We start from the raw sequence: 24,243 nt of genomic DNA on the forward strand, positions 1-24,243 counted from the left end.
CGATGTCAAAACTCTTCACTTGTTTTTGTACTGAGTGAACTCCTTCAGTGCCCAGTTTTTCATTTCAATCTGCTGTCGTAGTTTGCTGTACTCTTCAGCCAGAGCCTGGAACTCCTTTCCCAAGAGCTCGAAGGAGGCAAGTTTGAACTCCACGTGCTGCTTCTCCTCCTGACAGGACTTCAACTCCGATTCCAGGTTCTCTCTGGAACGAAAACGAGTGTATGACTGCGGAAGGTGAAACTGGTGCATTTCCTGAACAAATCTCAATAAACGTGTTAATAACCCCTGTAGGAGCCTTTTCTAAATGTATTTAACCATATTCATTAAAAGCATGAGCTGCAATAAAACAACATTCTCTAAAGTTAAATAGCACGGCAGTCTAAACGTACCTCATTTTTCTGTGGGCAGATATGGCGTCTGGTGTGTAAGTGTCCAGCTGAATGTCCACCAGCTCAGACCTACAAATGAGATATAGTTCAACGACAGCTATAATGTGTCTGAGACTTTCTGATGTTAAGGAAACTGAACAACAGGCTCGTACTTGATCTTCTGAACCACCAAATCACATTTTCCTTCAAAATAATCCAACTTCTTCTTGTCCAAATCCGTCTGGATCTTCAGCCTGTGATCCAGGATGAGAGTCTGCAGAAGCTTAATGCACTTGATCAGCTCCTGGGTTTAAAAAGGCATTATTAATTATTATCAATCATTATTAAGCAGACACAAAAAGGCACCGTATTTTGAAGGGTTTCACATGACGGGTTTGTTTGTTTGTTTCATTGTAATTCTGCCTTTTCAGTCTTCCTCCTTCAAAAGAGCAAACATGCTTGACTCCACCTTCTATTTGAATACTTAAGTAATAATCATGAAAGGTATGTATTTTAGTGTTACTTCAGTGTAACTCATTTCACTGTGAGTAAATGGCAGAAATTAAACAGATGGATAGTTTGAGTTTTAGGTACTTTACTCTACAGAATTATTTGTGTTATATATTTTTATGGAATTACTAATGAATTATTAGGATTGTCATATCAATTCATTTCTGTGTTTCTCTGAATTTCTGTCCTGATTGAAAAAAAATACTTTTACACTCAAACATAGGCGGTTCTCACGTGGCATTTTCTCCAAGTACTTTTTTTTTTTACTTGAGTCATTATTCAAGTCGCACTTTTTTCTTCAGATTAGTCATAATTTACATCACTTGAGTGCGTTTAGCAGAGTTTTAATCCGGGCCTTACACATTTATCTAGGCTAAAACCAGCTCTTTCCCACAATAAAATGTTTTTTGGAGGTAATAATTTATGTAATAATTATGAAACTTGTAGTAAATCTCAGGCGATGTGTGTCAATTCAACAAAAAGCCTGAGAGCCACCAAAAACTGGTTTGAGGGCCGCACTTTGGGCACCCCTGCTTTCGGTCAAGTGTAGACCATTTTAGGCACAGTTTAGTCCTAAGTCGAGTTCAGCTTTATCGAAAAGGTCAGAGGCCAGAGTTTTTGAAAGCTGAGATCTACAAAGATCATCTAAATGGGGAACATTGTCCTCACTTTTTTTGCTTTTTATTTCTTTTCATATCGCTTTTCCTGCTTTATTCTTTTCGTTACTATTTTGATGCTTTTTCAAACCAAACAGGATAAAATGTGCTAGGTAAGAGGTAAAAACGCACACTGCATAACATTTTGCATTTATAATGTTACCAGCAACACAAAACATGCTCCTAATGACCAGCAAGGCACCGAAAATGCTATTTGTGCAGTGAGTAATCAAAGACTGGAATTGGATGAGGATCTAACCTATTTAAATCTCATATCTGGCTGCCTTTAGTCGACATCTCCATGGAGAAGAGCTGGAAATGTCCCGCTCCCAGTAAAGTTAGCCCGGTCTGAGGAGATATGATAAAATATCTATAATGGAATATTCTATTTACAGGGTGAAATGTTACGCAGTGTGGCTATGATTTGATCAAAAGGTTCTCCCCTTCTGTGCAAAGTTTTTTAGTTTCCCCTCCCTCCCAAAATGCTGCTCGGGTTGGCCCGTGACAGCGGCGCGCACTTGGAAGGTCAAACATTTTATGCGGAGGTATTTAGTGTGAAATGTTTGAGAGCCACTGATTTTTTGAATAATAGGCCGGTTAGAAGCTAAAAATCTTGTCTGGATTTGCTTTTCCCATTTGATCCAAATCACAATTTAATATCCTTCAACAACAAAACATGCATCTAGTTCCCTAGTTCTCATATATATTTTTCCTAATATCATGCGTCCCCGTCCCGTCCACCACTCACTGAGAGATAAAGCCGAGTCTGTCTCTGCAGCAGAACGGTTTTCTCCAGAACGCTCTCCTTCAGACTCTCGGTTCTCTTCTTGTCTTTGTCCACTTGTCCAGCCAGGTGCGACAGTTTAGTGCATTTGAGATTCTCGCTGTCATTTTCTGCAAGATACAACAGAACAGTGTCAGCTGCAGCAGATGGGGAAAGATAAATACGACTAAAATAATAACACGCGTAATACCCCACTCAGGATGACAGTAACAGAGGAGACTCAGGCATTTCTTCTTGAGATGTTTCTCCAGCTCTTTGGGTAAACCACGCTGCATCCTCTGCACATTCTACCAAGAATACCAGTCAGTGACAAGAAACCAAATACGAACACACTTTGGACTTTATTATTCTCAAACGTTTAACTGTCGAGGTGTGCAGTAAATCACTTACTTAAGTCTATTTGAGTAAAATTATCTTCATATGTAATAGATATGTAGTAGTTTTTATGTTATGTTCTTTGGAAATAGACCAAAGAAATACACCATTATGTCATAGTAATGTTATTATTTCTCGACTATATTCTCGAGTATATATTTCAGCTACTCAACCCAACTCTGCTCACACAAGGACAACTGCTCATCAACAAGCACCATTCATCTTCAAATGTTTGTGATGGTTTCTGAAAGAGTACCATCTTGGAGGGAAGGAGATTCTATTCTTAAGCACATATTACCGTCACAGACCGAAAGATAAGACAACATCTGATCATGTGTCTTACTTTCTCTGAAGGCATGAGCTGCAGCACTTGTTGAGGCTCCAGGCCCAGGATATTAGGCTGCTCCTTGTCCGTCGTGCTGCTTGGATCCAACATTCGGACGCACTGAACCACCAGAAGACACTTCTCCATCGTCTCATAGAACTGCACAGGGGACAGAAGATGAAATGAAATGAGTGAGGTTAAAGACTCGTTTGTTTGGGGTACAGTATTTGATGTACCATGTTCTGGTCGGGCGGGACGGTGGAGTAGTGCTTCCTCACACAGTGCTCCTGGATCATCTCCTTCAGAGCTAGGAACAGACCTTGAGAACGCAGCCAGTTCCGCCTGTGGCTCTGCAGCTTCTGCTCAGCCTGGATATGAGAATTTCAATGTTATATTGTGTAACACTGAGGTCCGCACACAGCAGGGAGGTTTCTCTCTATAGACTGTGTGATCGCGATGCACCTGACCAGGGTCTATCATGACTCATTCTTTACACTGTGTTTTAGTAATTCAACGGCAATTGGATTACACTGAACCATGTTAAGATTTAGTGGGCGCAGAAAGATTTCAGGTCAAGCTTCAAGTCCGGTACTAAAATCATACCCTTTTTCAATTGTAAAGCTCAAGCATCACAAACAATGCCCAGAGGGACTTGAGACAGAGCACTTTCTACATTTAATACTTTTTATTGTTACATTTTTTTATTTACATGTTTAATGCCACAAACACAGAAAAAATGGCTCCCATTTCATTTCTTAAGATTTGCAAACAGAGGAAAGAGAATTGGACAAAACGGGAAACATTTGAGCAAAAACAGCAAAAGCGGAATATGTTTTTTGACCGACATTGACTTTTAATGCTTTTTAATGCCCCGCTGTTTTTTGTTTTTTTGTTTTCAGTTCTGGTTACTTACTTTTGGTTTAAAAGCATAGTTAATAAAGTGTCAGCATTCTTTATTTTTGGATATTTGGTATAAGCTCTAAAAAGGTTGAGTGATCTCAAAATTAAAGATTCAGCGGGTTCAGAAAGCGTCAGGCCCTTTTAAATATATCAAATATATTATGAATCGGTCTGATATTACAATAATATACATTTATTTCCTTCTTGGTTAAAATGTTGTAAAGGTCTACACGGATTACTGTTCATGATTCACGAACATTCATGAAAGGTTTAGTCAGTGGTAAAATCCATTCATTGTCCATGACACATGTGAGTGTAAAATATTAGGAGTATTATTTTTAGTTGTAGACTTCCACATAACTACATAGGGATAGGAGCACTTTCTGCACTCACTGTATATTCAAGAAAACATAAATAAGATAAGATAAGATTGATCTCACAATGGAGAAATTTACTTGTTTACCTTCAGCTCTTAGAAACACTCAGGGTGTGCAAATAGGCAGGAAATGTGAAAAAAATAAAAAATAATTAAAGAGTAAATAGTGGTATCTTCTATACAACGACTACCAAGGACCTTGTGGGGACAAAAAGTATACGCAGAAAATAGTAAAGTAAACAGATTATAACAATGTTATATAGAGTGGTATTAAAAAGTGGGTAGGGGTGTGTGGTACCTTGTCCAGCTCAGTCTTGAGTGGCAGTGTCAGCCCTGTGGAGTCCACATGTTGGGCCAGACTGACCAGGAGTTTACAGAACTGAGGGTTTTGGCTCAGATCCTCCTCAGTGAGGTCACACAGTGGAAATGAGGCAAGAACTGTGGAAAGGAAGACAAAGAATTGGTCACTGTGTGCAAGAAAAAACAATAGGTTGATGTAGAATTGTAAGTTGTAGTATCAGCAAAAAGTTTTTTTTATTTTTTTAAGAAATAACCAAACATCAACTTCACAAACTTTGAGCTCTGTGGTTTTAGAGTCACCTCTTCAAAGTTGTAATATTTCATGTGGTATTAATCAACTTTAAACCTCATTTTAAACGCATTTTGAAAGCATACACACAGATCGTACCTTGCTGGTGTAAAGTGTCACCTTTTCCGAATAGTGTGATGTTGGCAGAATCAACAAAAGACATATTCGGCGCAGGATTAAATTCAAAATGGACCTAATCACAAAAATAACAGCGAACTAGATTTAGTGCAAAAAGTAAACAACAAACCACTTCCTGACTCAAGGTTCGCGCTCCTGCAGGACGAGTTCCCATTGGTTAGTTTTTCTTCTTCTTCGGTTTGGTAGTGGTGTGCCGCTGTTGCTGCCACCTCCTGGACGGCACCGAAACTGCGCCTCTCAGAAGTACAGGATTACCGTCTTTTAACCTCTCAACCTCCACCTGAACCGAGCACATTTTCTCCACTTCGGCTTTACCCAGATCTAAAAGCTTCTTGAAAACGCAGCAAAACAGGTGACAAAAAAGCAAGCAACAAAAAATGGACGAAAAAGCAACAAAACGAGCGACAAAAAAAAACTTAAAAAAGGAGCAAAACAGGCGACAAAAAAGCAACAAAAGTGGCAAAAACTCAACACAACAAGTGACAAAAAAGTGATGAAAAAGCAACGAAAGTTACAAAAAAAGCAACGGAAACGAGACTTAAGTGAGAATGAAAACACAGCAAGAAAAGCATCTATAAAGCATCAACAAACACAACAAAACAGGTGACACAAAAGCACCACAAAAGTGATGACAAAGCAACAAAACAGACGACAAATAAAACACTAAATTTACGATGGAAGCGTGACGACAACACAAGAAAAAAATAATCAGTTTAAAAGGTCTTAGCTTTCAAATGAGGAGTTACACTGGCCTATAGGCTGTAAGGTCCAGTCAAGAAGCTTTTAGATTTGGGTAAAGCTGAACTGGAGAAAATGCATTTTGAAATGAATAGACTATAACCAGGTAACTGTCAAATCATTTCTGCTGGGGGGTTAAGTTCAATAAAACCTGGGTTACTTTGTCTATCTATCTATCTATCTATCTATCTATCTATCTATCTATCTATCTATCTATCTATCTATCTATCTATCTATCTATCTATCTATCTATCTATCTATCTGCAAAATTCCCTCTCTGGTTGATACGATATTGAATTGCTGTCCCTATAAAGGAAGGCCAAGCCATTTTTTTTTTTTTTTTACTATTTGTTCAGTCTTGGTCAGGAATTTGATGTTTGCGACACTAAACAATCTCTTTATGGGGGACATTGTAGTAAATTGGCTCTGATTTTGATTAGATTGAGTTTTAATGCTCACTCTGGCTTGGTTTTATGGGAAATTTCATATTATTTCATGTTTTGTTTCTCATAATTTAAGTCACTACTGAAATATTTGCGCTCAGTTACTCAGTACTCACTTAAGTATAACTTTCTCCAAGTACTCATAATGTATGAGAAGAAAACACATACTTCTTCTTACCCAATGCTGAAACTGCTTTTATTAACCAGTTACAAAGCGTCTATTGTAAATGATTATCTTTCTCTAAAATGACCTCGGTGCAAGTGTAAACAGTAAAGCAGTATGTTACAGAAGTATGAGTATTTCTGCAGAATATCATCCTGCTCTGACCTCTGACCTCACATGTGTTCCCTCAGCTGCTTCAATCCTCGTTCCCGGACCATATCTGGAGCACAGGTCTGCTTAGGCTGACCACCTCAAAAAGTAGTACCAGTCAGTGGTGCAGGGGACAGGCACAGAGGAGAGAAATGAAAGTTTAGGATTGATAAATGCTATAGCACCATTTTATTTGCTTTACTCTCCAAAAGATACACACTTAAATGCCCTATACTTATGTTGTTGTTGTTTACAAACAATGAAAGAGATACTTTACTGTGAGTGACCGTATCTCTCCCCAAACCTGACTCGTAGCTTTGTTGGGAGCGGGACGTCTCCAGCTCGTCTCAGATGTGTCTGCTTTTCCCTGACTATAGGTGGGCAAACATAAGGTTTAAACAAATTGGTCCTCTTTCAAACACTTTTTAATAACTGCTTGTTAGGAGCACAGGCGTGTTTGCTTACGTTGTGAGTTTTATGAGTACATGAACACTTTTGTTTCCCATATCTTGCGATACAAGCCTATAATAATGAAAGCTAGTGGTGTAGGATGTTGTCTACATAACGTAGTAACTTTACTACGGTGGTGTTTACACAAAGTCTGTGGTGGTAGTGGTCCTCTCATCAATGAGAGAGCAAAATTTGAGATGGGAGCCAGTCAATTTGAGGTCCTCAATAATTGACGCCCATTCACACCAATGAATCGTGCACGGATGGGGCTCCCCGGTGAGCATTGGCCAGGCGCACGGACCAGCCCTCACCGCACGCACCAATGACCTGCAGCTCAAAGTGACTGCCAGACTCCGTGTCCAACAGCAGCCCGGCGTTTCCATGCGGGCGGGTGTGTGAGCGGCGGGGCGGGCCGCTGGAGGTCATTCAGTACCTCACTGATTCACTCCATCGCGTGTTTGAGGGGACGGGTAGTTGGAGTAAGGAGTCGCCGGGCGGTAGTGCATCACTACGCCTTTTCCAGAGAAACAACGGCGAGTCTTTAGCCCCAGCGACTAAAGGAACAGCTCCTGGTGACAACTTATGTCATACTATTTCACGCCACAACTGCGCCTCGGGCACATCCAACAAACGCTGCCGAGCTATCCATCTACTAGCCAGTTAGCATCCTTGAACACAGACGGGACCAGGGTGTTGTGAGCAGCTAGCCTCCCAGCTAACTCCCCATCAGCTAGCGCCTGTCTGCCCTAGCATCATTAGCTCTGTCGGTGCTGGATAAGGTCCACTGTCAGGCAGTCACAGCGGAGCTCCGTGCGCCAGGACACGGCGTCTGCGTTGCGTTAGTTGACACCATCGCACCCATCTCCCCATTCCCTCTGCCCCTCTCCCTCCACCCGAAACACTGGAAATCCACAAGCGGCCGGAGAACGGCGAGGAGCCGGGGAAGCTGGGGGTGGCAGCGCTACCGGACTCTGCGGGAGTCACCACGGTCCCGACGGTCCCAGAGAAGCACGGCCGAGCGGAGAGAGCCACAGGCATGGACGGGGTGGCCGTGGAGGTGCGCGGCTCCAATGGGGCCTTCTACAAGGTAAACCGCTCACTGTGGTCGTGTTATTGAGACCTAAACAAAGTTTGCTTTGATATAAAAGAGAGAATCCTGAATTCGAGGACCTACGCGGAGGAACAGCCTGACTTAGACCCGCTCAGCCCGGGACAGACAGAGCTGCTGTGGCGTCTTCAGGGATGGCCATTGAGGGTGGCTGTTAGCTTCAGCTAGCTAAGCTAGCAGCACTTGTCATGCGTTTATTGCGCATATGTGTTATTTCTCAGTGTGCCTGTCTTCAGTTCGGGGTTGTTGGGTGAGAGTAAGGCTGTGTATGGTTGGAGCACACAGTAGGACACGGTGCTTTAGTGTGTGGAGATGTGTGCTTGTCAGACAGCAGCAGACAGACTCTGCGCACTACTATTATGATGCTCAATCACTGCTCCCTCCGCTCATTGTTGTGTGAACACGCTGTAGCCTCGCTCTGAGCCTCATCTTCTCTGTTTAGTTTGTCCAGACCAGGAGACGCTACTGTGAGCACTTTCTCTTTCTATTCTCTCATGTCTTCAATAGAAATCATTACTTTCACATTCACAACCTCACAGACCAACACTGAGGGTTTGTTTTCAAGCTGAGACATTTCGTTATTTTATTAATTGATGCGTACCTTTCATTTAAGGGCTCCATTTGCCGGGATCTATAATATAGTGCAGGCTGACTTCACTTTGAAAGCCTCCTTTGGTAGTAAATCAGATTTAACCCTAACACAAGCCTCCACCTTACTGGAGTGGCTCTGATGACTGTGTATCAGTCCCATTTTCTTGATATCTTACACTCCTGTTACCTCGCTGCAATCCTTTATTCTTTAACTGTCAGTTCATTACATTTGGCCCACACACGTGCTCTGTCCTCTCAGAGCTGTCACCATTAGAAGACCAAATGACTCCGGCTCGCAGGCAGCACATGGTGGTTTTAGACCAGGGCCTATATTTACTCTCCACACGCTGCCTGTTCACCTGTCGCTCTGCCTTACAGGGTGACACTCGCTCTGGCGTGGACGAAGACTTTCCACCATCCATTATCTCGCACCTTTTGCATTTGAGGGCTTGTGGCAGACATGACACCTCAACTGTTATGTCGAGCCCAGGCAGCCGCCTTTGAAAATGGAGAGAAAAGGCCACGTGCGGTTTATAGTTTGCCTCAATCCACCCGCCAAGGTCTTATTGTTTTTACACCAATACAATTTCTCAAAATGCAACTAACGCCCAGATCTTCCATCCTACAAAATGTTTTCAATTACAATATTCCTTCAGTTGTGATCTTTGTGTTGTAAATCAAGTCCATCACTGTATCCCATTATTTTGTTAGAGACCAATCCTATTTGTATAAAGTATAGTTGTTTTAGTTTACTACTAATCTAAGCATTGCAAGTAAAGGCGATCACTCTTTTCCACCTGTCCGCTCTGCGAGGTCTTCATCGGTCCGTCCAGGCCGGTCAGAATGTGCCCTATGACCTGGCTGGTAGCGTGCCTCGGAGAGGCTGGATGTAACAGGAACACGCAAACCGCTGTTTAGATCCATAGTGTGCATGACGCTTAAATCAGAGAGTGGGCGTTTTAAGTGTTTATAGAGCTGCAGAGTTTATTTTAGCTATTGGCTATTGGAAAATTATGAAACGATAGCATTTTTATACTCCCAAAACATCTTAATTATGTGAGGTTGTGTGGCAGAAATATTTGACACTGTTGTTTTAAGATTAGCTGCAATCAAATTGTGGTCATTATGGACGCAAAAGAAAAGTGTGGCTGCTCCGCTTGGTCAGGTCGAGGTTCAGTCATATTGTGTGATCTCATCAATGGGTTTATTTCTTTTCTTCCCTGATGGCACGGGCTTGTTCCAAGATGACACTGCCAGGATTTGTCAGATTGTGGAAGAGGTGGTTCAGGGAGCATGGGAAATGTTTTTCACACATGGATCGGCCACCGCGGAGTCTAGATCTTAACCTTTGTGACGTGCTGGAGAAGGCTTTGTGCGCTCTCCTCTAGTCAGCACAAGGTCTTGGTGAAAAAAACAAACGCTTAATTTCAAATAAATCTGTAGTTGTTGTACACTTTTTCATATCCCCTTTAAGGCTGTGGCTCACGTTTCCTCAGCCCCTCGTCCGGGCATTGCTCCGTACTGGTCCTGTCTATCAAGTTTAGAGCCCACTTGTCGCGGAGCACGGCAGGCACATCTTAGCCACGCCCCTCTATAGTGCTTTACGTTCTCCTTATAAGCATGTCTCGCTCATATTGTGGTTTGTTTGCGTGTCGTGGTTTCGGAGGCTGCCTGCGCTGCGGGGAGGCATCCTCAGCACTGATTTCACAGCCAGGAAATCGTGTCAATGGAAGTGATGTGTTTCGGAGCGGCTCGAGATGCTCCTTTCACCGCTCCGTCTGCGCTCGGATTAGGATTACAAATGAATGATTTGGGGGAAATAGGGCAATATTGTGATTTATCCCTAAAAAAGTCGTGATTCAGTCCAGAAAAGAACAATTGGCGGCTGAAAGATGAACTGCTGAACTAATAAAGGATCCACTATGTTTTCATAACATATTTGTAGAGCTTTAAAGTGTATAATAAGACACTACGGCGGAGAGCTGCACAATTAATCGCAATCACACCAAAATTGCTATTTTGAATTGTTGCAAACTCCAAAGACTGCAGTAATTTAGGCAGCTCAAAATCCTTTCCAAATATCCTGTATCACAATGATTTTAATTGGTATAAAACCTGTTTTACCTTGTTTGCCTTGGATTAGAGCTAGTTTGAGCCTCCTCTCGATGTGAATGCACCTGGACACGTTTACAGTGTTGACAGTGACATGAAACACACAGACAACACCTTGTACCTTTGTAATTGTTAAGTCTTCAGCCAATTCTTCGGTAGTGTCGGTGCCTGGTTTTGGAGTTTGGAGGAGTATAATGTAATATTTTCATGTGTTAATCGATACTGGGGTGGTAAACATTACCCACTGAGGTAGTTTATGATCATGAACCATTAGTGAACGCTGTATTTGTTTCATTCAATCAAAAGTTGAGATCTATGAGCACCTACCATGGTTTTAAGATGTTGTATTGTGGCGTTTGGAAAGTACAGTAAGTCCTCCCTAAATAGTTGCTAACTGTTACGTGATATTTGTTTGGGATTAAGACTCCAAAACCTGCCATGTTCTTCTCCTGGCTGAAAGTCCTTTCATCTGGCCAACATCAAGCACATGTTTTGATCGATTGTCGCCACTTTTGGAGACTATTAAGAGAAAGTGATTAGACCTCAGTCCACTTGTGCTGCTCGTAGACTCTGACGACTTCTGTTTACAAGCATCTGATTCAAAACTCTCATGTCTGCTCTCGTTTCAGGGTTATATCAAAGATGTCCACGATGACTCGCTCACGATCGTCTTTGAGAACAAGTAAGTCTCATCCTGCCCCCGTCCACGCGCCTGATATGGAAGCCAGTGTCACCCCCCGTTTGGCACGCAGCTGTCCATACATGTCTCTCCATAGCCCCTGCCCTCTGTCCCTGCCCCGCTGCCACCGGGATAGAGCGACCCCACCCCTTTCCCCTGTCCCTTTCCAATACCGATACACTCCCACCACCGCACACCCCCAGCTTTATCTGCTCCACCTAAAAATAGTCCCCCAAGGTATGTGCGCCAGGAGGCCGTCTCGATTTCAGCGGAGGTCCACCTTCCAGAGCGCATGGTGGAGGGTCATTGGCCAGTTAAAAATCTGAGCGCACTTTTACTCTTTTATGAGGCAGTTATATCGATGTATTATCAACTGCTGGCTACAACTTTTACAATAAAGACAGACGATGAACACCGACCGCTCGATTTGCTTTCCAGTGTTAACTTCGGCTAAAATAATTCGTCATAATTTTAGTCAGTGATTTTTATGCTCACTAAAATTAGACGAAAAGTAAATTAAAAGTTGTTTATGAGGGTTAGAGTATGACTAAATGACTAAACTAAAAATGAAAAGAAGAAACTCAAATCATCCGAACTTCCAATGACCGTTTTAGGAGCCTCCATATAATTAAAATTCACCGCTATAAAGAGAAGAAACATGAAGGACTTTGATTAAATAAGATCATATCAAATATTATAAATGTAAAGTCGACTAAATTCCAATTTGCATCCAGTTGTAGTCTAGACTAGAATTAAAGAGACTAAATGACATTTTCGTCAAAAGGCTACGACTAAATTGTGTTAAAATTAACACTGGTGCTTTCTTTGTATCTTTTTGTTTTTTTGGAACTAATTAGTATCTTTATTGTGAAGTGACACAAAAGTTGCGTTAATGTAGCTCTAACCCTGACCCAGCTGGATAAGGTTTTACTTTTAGTTTTTGCCTATTATCAGCTTCAGGATGATTCAGCCTCTCAAAACAGAGTTACACATGACCCGCCTCCCTGAACTGGCTCCTTTTACAACACCTGAGGACAAGCTGCGTGTAACATGTGCTGAACCTCAATGTAGAGACACTTATGGAGTCTTCTCATTCATTTTCCTTCGAGATTGGGAATGCATGAATTAGGAAAATTGTCTAATTGGGATTGGATTTAATTTTTCTAACTAGGGTTTGCCTGTTTGATGTAAGAAAACACACAAACTATATTAGCTTATTCTTAAACAATATTGTATCACGTAAAATGCACTTTTTCGACCATAACATTTTATAACATCGAAGGAGTATTTAGCTTCATGCAATTTTGTGTCCCGTGTGTTCAGTCTGGTCGTTTCTTCTTCTAAAGCTGATGCTCGCGGTCACTGTAAAACACTGTTATGGTTCTCCCTCCACAGCCACTGTCCTCACCAGTCCTAACCAACCATCCCATAATGTCTGCTCGTCATTTTGTTTTGCGTTTGTCTAAACGGCGGCGTGTGTTGTGTCCGTCAGCTGGCAGCCCGAGCGACAGTTGCCCTTCAGTGACGTGCGGTTGCCTCCTCCGTCAGACTACAACAAGGACATCGGCGAAGGGGACGAGGTGGAGGTAAGGGCCCTGAGACTCCTTTACCAAAGCGGAGAGGATCTCTCATCCTACTAATGTGAGGAGGAGTGGTTCATGTGACAAAGCAGCGTTCCTCCGTTAGAAAGGCTGGTGGGTAGCTGGTTAATGGATGGAAACTGTTATTAATATGACATTGAGTATGAGTCATCCAGCGGTGACTGTGGCTGGTTTCTAAGTCGTCGGAGAGCTTGTTGCTGCCTGACAGCTAGAGATGGCTGTTAGATGGCATTATGGGAAAAAAATGAATAGAAATGAAGAAATGAATATCTCATTTTGTGGTAGAGCCTGTTAATTAATGGAATAAATACTGACAGAGAGGTCAGTGTCTTCTCGGTCAACACAAACGGAGCATTGAAGCCATACTGCTCAGTCAATCAATCAATCAATCAATCAATCAATCAATCAATCAGTCAATAATAAATAAATACAAGCATGCTTTACTGTGAGCAGCTCGCCTCTCCTCAGGTCTGACTCGTAACTTAGCTGGGAGCGCACTTCATCTCCATGAAGATAACGCTGGTTTGCTTTGATGCATTAGGTCCTCTTCCATTCATGAGTTCGGCCTCCTCCACACCGCGCGAGTATCCCAGAGCCGAGCGGCCAAGATCGCTCACGGGGAGCGGTTTGTACGGTTGACGTATAATGGCATATAAAGCACCTTTACCTTTCGGACGGGAACATTCTCCATTGAACTGATTCAAACAAGCATAAGTTGACCGAGTAGGTTTGGTTTCCTCCTGATTTTGTTGATTTTGTTTAAATCTTTTACAAAAATAAAAATGAAAGTCTCTTCAATTCTCCTAAAAACCCGCCAGCGTTCCTTGTAATGTTTATAACACATGCACGAGGGGCTTGTTTTGGTGACGCACACTCCCTTATGCTTCAATAAATCAATATTTTCTATATGTTTTGACTGAAATCTGCTTCACTGTGTGACTCACAGGAGAAACAAATGCGCTCGATTTCCATTTTTGAGTTTCGGAGCAGTCGCCCAGGTGTGCACCACCTCAACACGCTGTGTGAAAACAACAGCACGCTCTCATCTGCTAAACTGGCCGTGAAAAGAGCCGAGGTCATGGGTGATCATGCAGCTCATCAATTCACTTAAGAAAACGCGTGCGCTGTGAAAGAACCAGCATTATGCAAAAACATCATTCGTTGGTGTGTTGTGGAGTGTTTACGCTGACTTGTTTATGATTTGACTTTTACAATGGTTTAGTTGTGCTTGTGATATAACCTGAAAAGTTCCGCCGTGGGGCTTTAAGACGGCAGATTTACACAGCGAGTTGTTGACCGACCACTTAAAATAAATCCAGCCATGCTTAGACTAGTAATCACCCCTGCCCTCCATCTGAGATATTCACCACATGAACACAATATTTGATAGAACTGCTGGATGAAAAGCAGATCTATTTCCTCTTTGACTTTCCTTTGATAACCAGCGAGTGCTGTCATTTTGCCTCTTAACGTTGTTGTTTTTGGGGCGCAGGTGTACTCCAGAGCCAACGAGCAGGAGCCATGTGGCTGGTGGTTGGCCCGCGTCCGCATGATGAAGGGGGAGGTGAGTGCTTCAAAGAAACAAGCTAACCCTCTACAAATAATCTTAGTTAGTTTTGGCCGTTTGTATTTCAGTAAACTCTCAAATGTCTGCTCCTGGCCTTAAGATGGTGGTGGTGGTGGAGGGGGTGCGATTAAATAGTGGGTCAGTGGGATGCGGACAGGCCAGTGGACCAGGGGAGCTGCTGGTGTCGTGGTTATTTGGAGCAGCCTGATAAGAGCCCAGAGGAATGTCCAGTGACTGATGGCTTTAATTCTGTCCGATCTGTGAGCTGTGTTCATTTCACCGCCTCACACGCTCACCGCCTTTCTCTATTGGCCTTTTAAATACTGCTGCATCACTCTTTATATTATATTATAGCGATGTCAGAAAAGCTCTGAGAGGAAAATCAACTTTAACAACCCTATACCACCTCATTTCTCTGTTCAACTCAACCGTAAGTTTCCCTAACATCTCTCGCTTAGGGTAAAGACTACTTCCTGTCCACATTCTAACGCACATCAAAAAAAGGTTTACATTTTGGATGGAACTTCAAGTTTTCTTCTGTTTAAAAAAAAGAAATAAAGAAAATCGATAGTAGTGTAATATTTTTTTTTGCGTCATGTTAACGTTAGCCTTTAGCTTCAATGCTAACACAGAAGTCTCCACCAATGAAGTATTTACATCTTCTTTTCATTTTGTGACTATTCAACTGCTGCATACTGTTTAAATATTTATTTAATCAAGACTGAAAACAGTTGTTACTCTAGGAAGTTAGCATCGTGTTGCTATAACCTATTCTTCACAGGGATAAGTTTGTGAGATTGTTTCTCAACTTTCAGGGTTCAAAACTGTCACTGTGATGTAAACCACAACAAAGGCTTCATAGTTAAATGCACGGCCAAGGCAAAGGAAGAACTCAATTTATTCAACTGTCAGAGAAAACATAAGTCCTTTAATTCATTTGTTTTGTACATTTCTTGTCATTGACGATGCGCTGAATATTGTAATTTCATATATTTTCTAAGCCAGTGTTTTTTCAACCTTTTTTGAGCCAAGGCACATTTTTCTCATTGAAAAAATCACGGGGCACCACCACCAGCAGAAAACGTTAAAAAATGTAACTCTGTAGCCTATATTCAGTCGTTCTCATCAAAGTGTCTTGAATAGGAACACTGCATAGTCTCGCTAGCCACAATGCCTCATAATTCTCTTGTCTCAAAGAGTATTACATGGTTACTCTGCCGATCACTAGACGGCACAGACACTCAAACGGTACATTGTTTGTGGATAATAATGCATTTGTTAAAAAAAAACAACTAGGTGAGATTGGATAATTTCCCAAGGCACACACACAGTGGTTCTAAGCAATTGCCGTATTTTGTATATATTGTCAACCTCTATGACCTATCAAAGCATTATGTTGGTGTGTTAGCTGATTAAAAGTCCTTTTTGTCATCTTTAATTGACCTCCTCTCTGCCCTCTCCAGTTCTACGTGATCGAATATGCCGCCTGCGACGCCACGTACAATGAAATCGTCACATCGGAGCGCATCAGGCCAGTGAACCCCAACAACCCTTCGTCCAAAAACTGCTTCCACAAGGTGCCCATCGCCGTACCGGAGGACCTACGAGAAATGTGAGTCCCGCAGTCCGAACAGTAGTAGTAGTAGTAGTAGTTGTCTGTGTTGTTCCACCGTAGCGCCCCGCTGACCTTCTCCATGACTGTTGTTTTATCCACAGCTGTGCAAACGACAGCATCCACAAAGACTTCAGGAAAGCAATCGGAGCCAACTGCATCTTCTACAGTGCCCAGACACATGAACTCATAGTCCTGGTGAGTGCACACATGCGCCGAACGCTGCCTGCGGATGAGGAAATGACTGTTTTAGCATTTTAATGGGTTTGTATTGTGTTTTCCTTTAGTCAACGAATGACACCACGGTAAAGCGAGCGACCCTTCTGAGCGACATGCATTTCCGCAGCATCCGAACCAAACTCATGCTCATGTCCCGAAACGAAGAAGCCACTAAACATTTAGAGGTAAGTGCAAAGAAAGTGCTGCTCCGCTCACACATTTTGTGAAGTCATTAATTGTTGAATAAAAGATCCGAGCTCCTCATGAAACAATGCGGAATGTCAAAATTTGTCTCGGAGACGAAAGCTTTTCAAATTCGACATCCAGTGTACTTTAGCTAAAGCAGGGGTTCCCAAAGTGTGGGGCACGATTTTCAATCATTCAATATATGGTACAGGGTTTTTGCGCTCAAAATCAAGGCTTTAACCCCTTAACTCCCACCTGAACCGAGCACATTTTCTCCAGCTTTACCCCAATCCAAAAGCTTCTGGGGAAAAAGGTGTGAAAATAGCAACAAAACTGAGACGAAAACAAGGATGAAAATGTGAAAAAAGTGTGAAAATATGACAGAAATGGACAAAAATTTGACGAAAAAATGGACGAAAAGTTGAGGAAAAAATGGACGAAAAAGTGATAAGAATTTGACAAAAAAATGCGAATAATTTGACAAGAAAGTCACAAAAATTTGACAAAAATAAGATGACTGCCCAACAAAAAAAAGTGATGAAAAAAAATCTGATGATGTGAGGAAAAAGATCAATTTAGTTTTGTAGGTCTTAGCTTTCAAATGAGGTGTTCCACTGGCCTACAGGATTTGGGTAAAGCTGAACTGGAGAAAATGCTCTCGGTTCAGGCGGGAGTTAAGAGGTTAAATATCATTAAAAAGCATAAAATTTGACTTGTTCTGCCTGTGTAAACCCTGTGATAAAATATAAACACACTTCTGACTGAAAACGGCAGTAAAAATGTAAAAATGTAGTCTAAATGTAGAATGAACCCTTGACTGATGTAACGAATTGCTTTGAAAGCTGCTGTTGTGACCTTGCCTTTCAGACTAGTAAGCAGCTGGCGTCTGCGTACCAGGAGGAGGTGAAGGTGAGGGAGGACCTGATGGGGCTGGCCATCGGCTCCCACGGGGCCAACATCCAGCAGGCACGCAAGGTGTCCGGAGTGACCGCCATCGAACTGGAGGAGGAGAGCTGCACCTTCAGGATCTACGGAGAGGTACGAGCCAAAACCAAGGTTCCTAATAACTGGAAGCTTTGATCACTATTCTCTAAACTTGACATCATTATAGGTCATAACGCTTTAAACCTCCTCGCCTACAGAAGTATTTTCAAAAAGCAGATTAGTGGATAATGTTGATACAAAAAAACTAAGAATTGTGTGTTGAAATGTCAAGAGGAGAAAAAATTTGAAACATCCAAGGAGTAAGAATTCTGTCTTTCCCAGCTTTTATGTGACCGTTTGCCCACCCTGGCACTTTGTATTCGACAGTTCACATATTCATTAAGGCTGCCCACATGCACTTCATATTCTTGTTTCACTGCCACATCTGAAGGATCCTGAAAAGCAGCTTTCAGACCGAGTCATTTAACAAATATGGGCCGTTTAGAGAAATGATTAAACACACAGGCCATCTCTATCGAAATGTGATGACCTTATTATAATACGAAGCATTTGCCCTTTTGTTTCCCATCAGACCCCGGAGGCCGTGAGACAGGCCAGAGAGTACCTGGAGTTCAAAGAGGACTATTTTCAGGTTCCCAGGAACCTCGTCGGTGAGTCACCGCTCCATTAAAAGAAATATATATATATATTTTGTGCTAAGGATTTACATTGGGTTTGTAAGAAAATAAATGTATGTTATATTACATATTGTAAGTAGTTTTGAGGTATAAAATCTCTCTGAACAAACTGCATTTCTGTAATGCTTAGGCAAAGTCATCGGCAAAAACGGCAAAGTAATCCAGGAGATCGTGGACAAGTCTGGAGTTGTGCGCGTACGAATCGAGGGGGACAACGACAAAAAACTTCCCCGAGAGGAGGTAGGCAGCCTACAGGTGAATGAACCGCTCGGATGTCCTCCCCTCGGTCCCCTGTAGCCCCCCTGTCCCCCCCAGCATGTACATGTCCCCTGTGCCGTCTGCTCTCGCATCCTCCTGTCCTGCTTTGTCACTGTTGTCATCCGCCCTGCTGAATATGTCAGTCAAGACGGCAGCTGTCTTTCTCACTTTGTACAACAGAGACGGCTGTAGTTTTCATGGTGCAGTGTGGCTTGTACAGCCTTGTTTCTACATGCTGATGAAATGAGTTTAGTGCAGGTATTGGCTGAGGAAGTCTGTTTCCAGGCGGAGCTGTGACATGAGAGCAGAATGTTGAAATTATCAAAACATCACTGCTAAAAATGTGCTCTTTTGAGCATTGTCGTATGAAAGAGACAACATTGTTGAGAGTGGAATCTTTCTACAAAAAGGAGTCTTTTGAGAACCGATAGCAGAGTTGGAAATGTATGAGATACAAAGATCCTAGATAGAAAGATGCATGTTAAATACTCTGATTAACGTCATCAATGTTTCAAAGAGCAGAAAGCGGCATGTTGCTGTTGTCATCATTACTAAGCACCATTAATGTTGTGTGGTGCAGGGGAAAGTGACCATTAAAAGCCCTCAGACCGAGGCAGTGGCCCTTGTATCATTCCTACCTCTAACAAACCCTTCCTCACATCCCGATTCATTCTTCACATGCATGAAAATATATGCACATTCTAACTTTGCAACTTTCTGCTGAAGCAGATTTTACTACCATGGCAACGCCAACAAATCCAAGCGCTTTTTTCCCCTCATCTTGCAATTGATTAAAACGCTGCATACAGCACGCAGTGGCCACATTTTTATCAAAGGATTACTACTACAAATGTCCTTATTCTGATGCTCGCGTGTGTCTTTACGCGTCTGTCTCCCCCTCTGCAGGGCATGGTTCCGTTTGTGTTCGTGGGCACCAAGGAGAACATCAGTAACGCCCAGGCTCTGCTGGAGTACCACGTGTCCTACCTACAGGTCAGCCCTTGCTCCACCACACGAGGGCGCCGCCTCAGCCTCATCTGTGCACATTATTTCACTTCACCACAAATTCTCAAACGGTTTCTCTTAAAGCAAGTTTCCCTTTTCTCCACACTCCTCTTCTGCAGCTGAAGGCACCTCATTTTGTCCTTACTTCATACTCTTTTAAAAATAGCTCTTCTTTGTAGGATGGGGGGGGGGGGTAGATTCCTGAGTTTAGATTACCAACTATCAGGGGGTGAGCTTCCATAAATATCAACCCCCCTCCCCGCCCCTGTTGGTCCGGAGCTGCAGCTGTCGTTGGGTGAGGTGAGAGGGTGAGATCAAACTGCTGTGAGTGCAGCGCTGCCAGCTCCGAGTCGCCAGATGCCTCGTGTGTAAATCACTCCTCCAGTGCACCGTTAATGACCACAAAGTGCATCTTTTAGTCCAGTTCTAGTTGGCAACATGTCAAGGAAATGTAAACAATCTTTAATGGATTTAGGCGTGTCCATGATCCGACTTATTTGATCTCATTCACAAAAACTGCCTGACATCGTCTACTTTGTCACACCTAATGGAAGAACTGTCTCACCACAACTCGACATGCACAATTAATAGAGTTTCAATAATGTGTGCAAGCTCGATCGGCTCAGCCCTGCTATGTTTACACTGTGTCGAAGAAGCGGCACTGGAGATTTGTCTAGTTAGGGGGGTCGGGTCATAAGTGCTATTTTAGCAAATGAAATGGTTAAAAAGTCCTTGAATGTGACTGAGAAAGAAGTCCAGGAGCAGAAACATTCCAATCAGTTTATTTAATTGATCTAAATGCTCATTGGCAATTGACTGATCTCATACAGTATTCTCTTTCAGAAATGTGACAAATGAGATTGTTTAACCAGCTGAGAATTAAATTATATTTCCTGAAGTCACTGATCAAAAAAAAAAAGATACCAGTGACTTTAATGGAGCATATTCTGATAAATCAAATGGCAAAATGTGTGTGATGTTGCTCCCATTGAACTGTCACCTCCTGCTGCCCGTTGTGTGTGACTAATATGATACAAAATGACTTTAGTTAAAATGATCGTCTCATTTAGACAATCACTACCTTAACCTGCGTGGATGAACTTAGTAGTTTATATTTCAGTCTTCTCTCAAATATAAGTGCTTCTGGGCATGTCTGTAATGTTCACTAAAATCCTGATTTCAAAACATAAATTGCAAATTTAATCAGAATTGGATAGATGGATACTTTTCCAAAATTGTGCAGCGCTCGTCCTAACGACAACAAGAGTTCAGCCATCTCTCCTCTACATTTCATATAGTTTATTTTCCAAAAGTAAATTCTACTTCTTCTTGATTCATGCAGTACACTGTTATCCACTTTGATTGGACTTTATTCCTTGGTGTGCCCCGTAGGAAGTGGAACAGTTGCGTCTGGAGCGGCTGCAGATCGACGAGCAGCTCCGTCAGATCGGAGTGGGTTACAGAGCGCCCCCCGGTGGCAGAAGCGGTGGCCCCACAGGTGACAGGGAGAAGGGTTACGCGACGGACGAGAGCAGCAACTCCCTGCATAACTCGCGCACCTATGGAGGCAGAGGCAGAGGGCGGCGCAACCCCAACAACCAGTACTCTGGGTACTCTGGTGAGGACAAACTCTGTCAATCTTTTTTTCTTTTTGTTTTTTCGATTTTTGCTGTCCAAAATATGAATGTTATTGATGTTTGTCTGATCCAGGCACAAATTCTGAGCTGTCTAATGCGTCTGAGTCGGAGGATGTGGACAGAGAGCAGCGACCCCGCGGCCTCGGGGCTGAAGAGAGGGGCTCCAGGCGAGGTGGACGGGGCCGAGGCACCGGCTCAGGGCGAGGAGGGCGTGGAGGGGCAGTGTCCAAACCCTCCAACTCTATCAGCTCAGGTACACGCATCATGTCTCACATCATGTCACACATGTTTCGATATACAGACTATGTAAAGCACTCTTGGAACCTTTGGCCTGTTTTCATGACTTAAACAGTGTGTATGTGTGGAGAACTGTGGAGAATAGAGTAGATTAATGGAGGAACAAGGGTCTCATTCTACAGTCTGGTTTTGCTAGTTCCACAGTTGTGAGGAAGCGCCATTTTATGATGAACTTAGACACGTTCCATTAAGTTAAGCTTAAAGATTCTGTGGTGAACTTAGAACATGTAAACTTGATGTAAGCAGTGGAGATGTGTGAGTTTATTAACGAGAGGTCTTGAAGCTAAAGGCTCACATTGATGTGATGAATTACAGAATTCAACATTTTGGCTCAAATATGAGCACATTTACGTATAAAAATTGGCCTTGTCTATAATTAGTATTATGTTTGGTTATTTTTAATTAAAACAATTATTGCATGTTAGCCTTTAGCTTCAAAACAATTTGTCCTACTTTATAAACACTGACGACTCCTCTGCTGAGTATTTAACTCACACTAAGTATCATCAACCAGGAACTCTGCCCACCATAGAATCTATAGAAAATGTGATTATTCAAATTGCTTTAAGATGCTCTCCATAGGAAAGGAGTTGGACATAGGAAGTACTGGTTCTTAACTTTATGCTGTACATGTATCCATTCTAAGATTCCTATTCTCATGAGCTTTGCAGTCGCCGTAGTGATGGCCTGCTGAGAAATAGGAATGTTGCTTTTGCATCCCTGAACATCTGTGTGTGTGCAGTGCTGCGGGACCCAGACAGTAACCCGTACTCTCTGCTGGAGGGCGAAGGGGAGCTGGCCGATGGGGACATGAATGACGGGACAGGGGAGAGGCGCAGACGCTCCCGCCGCCGCCGCACCGACCAGGACCCCAGTGTGATGGATGCAGCCGAGTCTGACGGCCAGGGCGGCCCCAACGAGAACGGCCTGGGTAATTCTCCGGGATAATGACCACTTTCTAAATGTCATATGATTGAGAGGCATTTTTGGGTTTCTCTGTCAGATGACGAAGCCAGACCTCAGCGCCGCAACCGAAGCCGCCGCCGCCGCAACCGTGGCAACCGGCCAGAGGGAGGTTCAACCAGCCGCGACCGACAGCCGGCTGAGGGTACGTTTATGCCTGATTCACTGGTAGGGCTTTTCCACCAAGGTGGTTCTGGGCTGGCTCAGAGCTGGTTCTGGTGCCGGGTTGGTTCCATACTGACTTGGTTTTCCACCAAAATGAGAGCTGTGCCTATTGTCATAGCAACGCTTTGGGAAGTCAACATCAAAAATGAATAGTACCATCTTACTACAGCCACTTCTGGTTATAAAATACAGAAAAATAAGTTTGTTTCAGTCACAGCAGCCGTTAACATTTTGATTTCTTCTTTCTAACTCTTGTTTTAGCTAAAGAGCATAAAGCAAAACAACAAGACTGTTTTGGCCTCTCCAGGAACTTCTAAGCACAAACTAACTAATATTGATTGTTTGTTGGAGGAGAGAGCCACGCCCCCAGCCGCTGACATCACTGGTGCTCGTTTCTTGGTCCAGCTTTTAATTGGTTCCCAACCGAGCACCAGATTTTGGAACCAAGAGCCAGCGTTTTTTCAGTGGAAAACGAAAGAACCGATTCTGAAACTGGAACTGGCCCAGAACCAGCACCGGCACCAGCTTGGTGGAAAAGGGCTATGGGTAACACGGTCATGTTAACTGACTGTAATGTACTGACATGGTGTCTCTGGGCAAGACACTTCACCTCCTCTATTCACAGTATATGTCACTATTTTCAACAGGAAGGGAAAACCTGTAGAATTACTCGCTAGTTGAATAGATGGTGAACCTGAAAAAAACGTTGGAATGGGGAACAACAAGTTGGCTATAGTCTCTGTTCGATCTGAATTCTAGCAGTGTAACATGCTGTACTTGTGTTTCCAGTGACAGTTGCTGACTACATATCTCGTGCCGAGTCCCAGAGCAGACAGAACTTGCCCCAGAAAGAGAACCACACTGGACCTGAGCCCAAGGTAAGCTCCTGTCCAGCCACACTTCTCGCTGCGGATAGCGGTTCAGAAAGCCTGATCGTTTTGTACTTTCCAGGAGAACGGGACCAGCTCCAGCTCCAAGACGGACGAGCGGACGCCCTCCAAGCGCTCCCCCAGCAAGGGCATGAACGCAGGCGGTGACGCCGGCCTGACCCTGGTCAACGGGGTCTCGTAAAAAGGCGCGGCCCGCCCGCCTCTCACAAACCTAAGTCTAGAGCAAGACTCCATGGCAAACTCTGTCCCTGCTTGCATTAACGTAAACCTTAAACAGATGAGACAAAATACCTGAATCCATACTATGAGAGTGAAAAAGTACAAAAAAACGACAAACGCATCTACTTAAAACCACACGGTGTATGCTATCCTATCTATCAGTACTTAGTGCTTATTTAAAAAAAAAAAAGAAAAAACTAGCTTGCCAAAACAGAGCTGGTGGATATGACTTGATTTCGATAATACTGAAACACGAGAAACAGGACAAGACGTTTTTGTTAAAGAAAATCCTTATTTGTGTCTTTTATTTTCGTTCATTTTGTTCATTGTTTATCACTGGTTTGGACTCTTGGCGGTCGCTCTCTCAACCGAACAGTGTTACCGTATGGCGAGGCGTAAGCTGTAGGGAGTGGCGCGCGAGCGAGCAGACGAAGGTCCGAATGGGACGCACACGGAACCTGGGAGATTGGAATATTTAGACATTGTGCCTTGAATTTGAAAAAAAAAAAATGAAAAAAAAAAAAGATATATTAAAAAACATTCTTCA

At 43.0% G+C, this 24,243-nt stretch overlaps 2 protein-coding genes across 3 annotated transcripts; one reads left to right on the forward strand and one right to left on the reverse strand.

Moving 5' to 3' along the window:
* Positions 1-12: 12 nt before the first annotated feature.
* Positions 13-5,109, reverse strand: haus4 (HAUS augmin-like complex, subunit 4). Its single transcript, XM_079580476.1, has 9 exons — positions 4,983-5,109; positions 4,593-4,732; positions 3,255-3,386; positions 3,037-3,177; positions 2,509-2,605; positions 2,283-2,428; positions 542-672; positions 390-458; positions 13-202 (listed from the first exon to the last, which is right to left on the reverse strand). Exons 1-9 carry the CDS (start codon positions 5,044-5,046, stop codon positions 16-18), a joined length of 1,107 nt encoding a protein of 368 aa, XP_079436602.1. The 5' UTR covers positions 5,047-5,109; the 3' UTR covers positions 13-15.
* Positions 5,110-7,367: 2,258 nt separating this feature from the next.
* On the forward strand, positions 7,368-24,223 carry fxr2 (FMR1 autosomal homolog 2). 2 transcript variants are annotated; one of them, XM_079579769.1, is made up of 17 exons: positions 7,368-8,052; positions 11,406-11,458; positions 12,948-13,041; positions 14,549-14,620; positions 16,087-16,235; positions 16,340-16,433; positions 16,523-16,639; positions 17,508-17,678; positions 18,157-18,235; positions 18,393-18,517; positions 19,427-19,513; positions 20,918-21,143; positions 21,236-21,415; positions 22,202-22,390; positions 22,463-22,567; positions 23,377-23,465; positions 23,539-24,223. In XM_079579769.1, the coding sequence occupies exons 1-17, from the start codon at positions 8,002-8,004 to the stop codon at positions 23,656-23,658; spliced, it is 2,001 nt and encodes a 666-aa protein (XP_079435895.1). In that variant the 5' UTR covers positions 7,368-8,001; the 3' UTR covers positions 23,659-24,223. The 2 variants fall into 2 exon arrangements, with proteins under 2 accessions (XP_079435895.1, XP_079435896.1); XM_079579770.1 differs by having other exon boundaries at positions 18,393-18,502.
* Positions 24,224-24,243: the final 20 nt, after the last annotated feature.

The sequence above is a fragment of the Gobius niger genome (assembly GCF_951799975.1).
Source record: "Gobius niger genome assembly, chromosome: 21".
NCBI lineage: Eukaryota > Metazoa > Chordata > Actinopteri > Gobiiformes > Gobiidae > Gobius > Gobius niger.

Coding starts and splice junctions, on each gene's coding strand:
- fxr2 (XM_079579769.1), top strand. CDS start 8,002: ATGGACGGGGTGGCCGTGGAGGTGCGCGGCTCCAATGGGGCCTTCTAC. Junction 16,434..16,522: donor CACATGAACTCATAGTCCTG/GTGAGTGCACAC, acceptor GTTTTCCTTTAG/TCAACGAATGACACCACGGT. Junction 21,416..22,201: donor CTCCAACTCTATCAGCTCAG/GTACACGCATCA, acceptor GTGTGTGTGCAG/TGCTGCGGGACCCAGACAGT.
- haus4 (XM_079580476.1), bottom strand. CDS start 5,046: ATGTCTTTTGTTGATTCTGCCAACATCACACTATTCGGAAAAGGTGAC. Junction 4,733..4,982: donor TGACACTTTACACCAGCAAG/GTACGATCTGTG, acceptor TCCTTTCCACAG/TTCTTGCCTCATTTCCACTG. Junction 2,606..3,036: donor AGCTCATGCCTTCAGAGAAA/GTAAGACACATG, acceptor TATTCTTGGTAG/AATGTGCAGAGGATGCAGCG.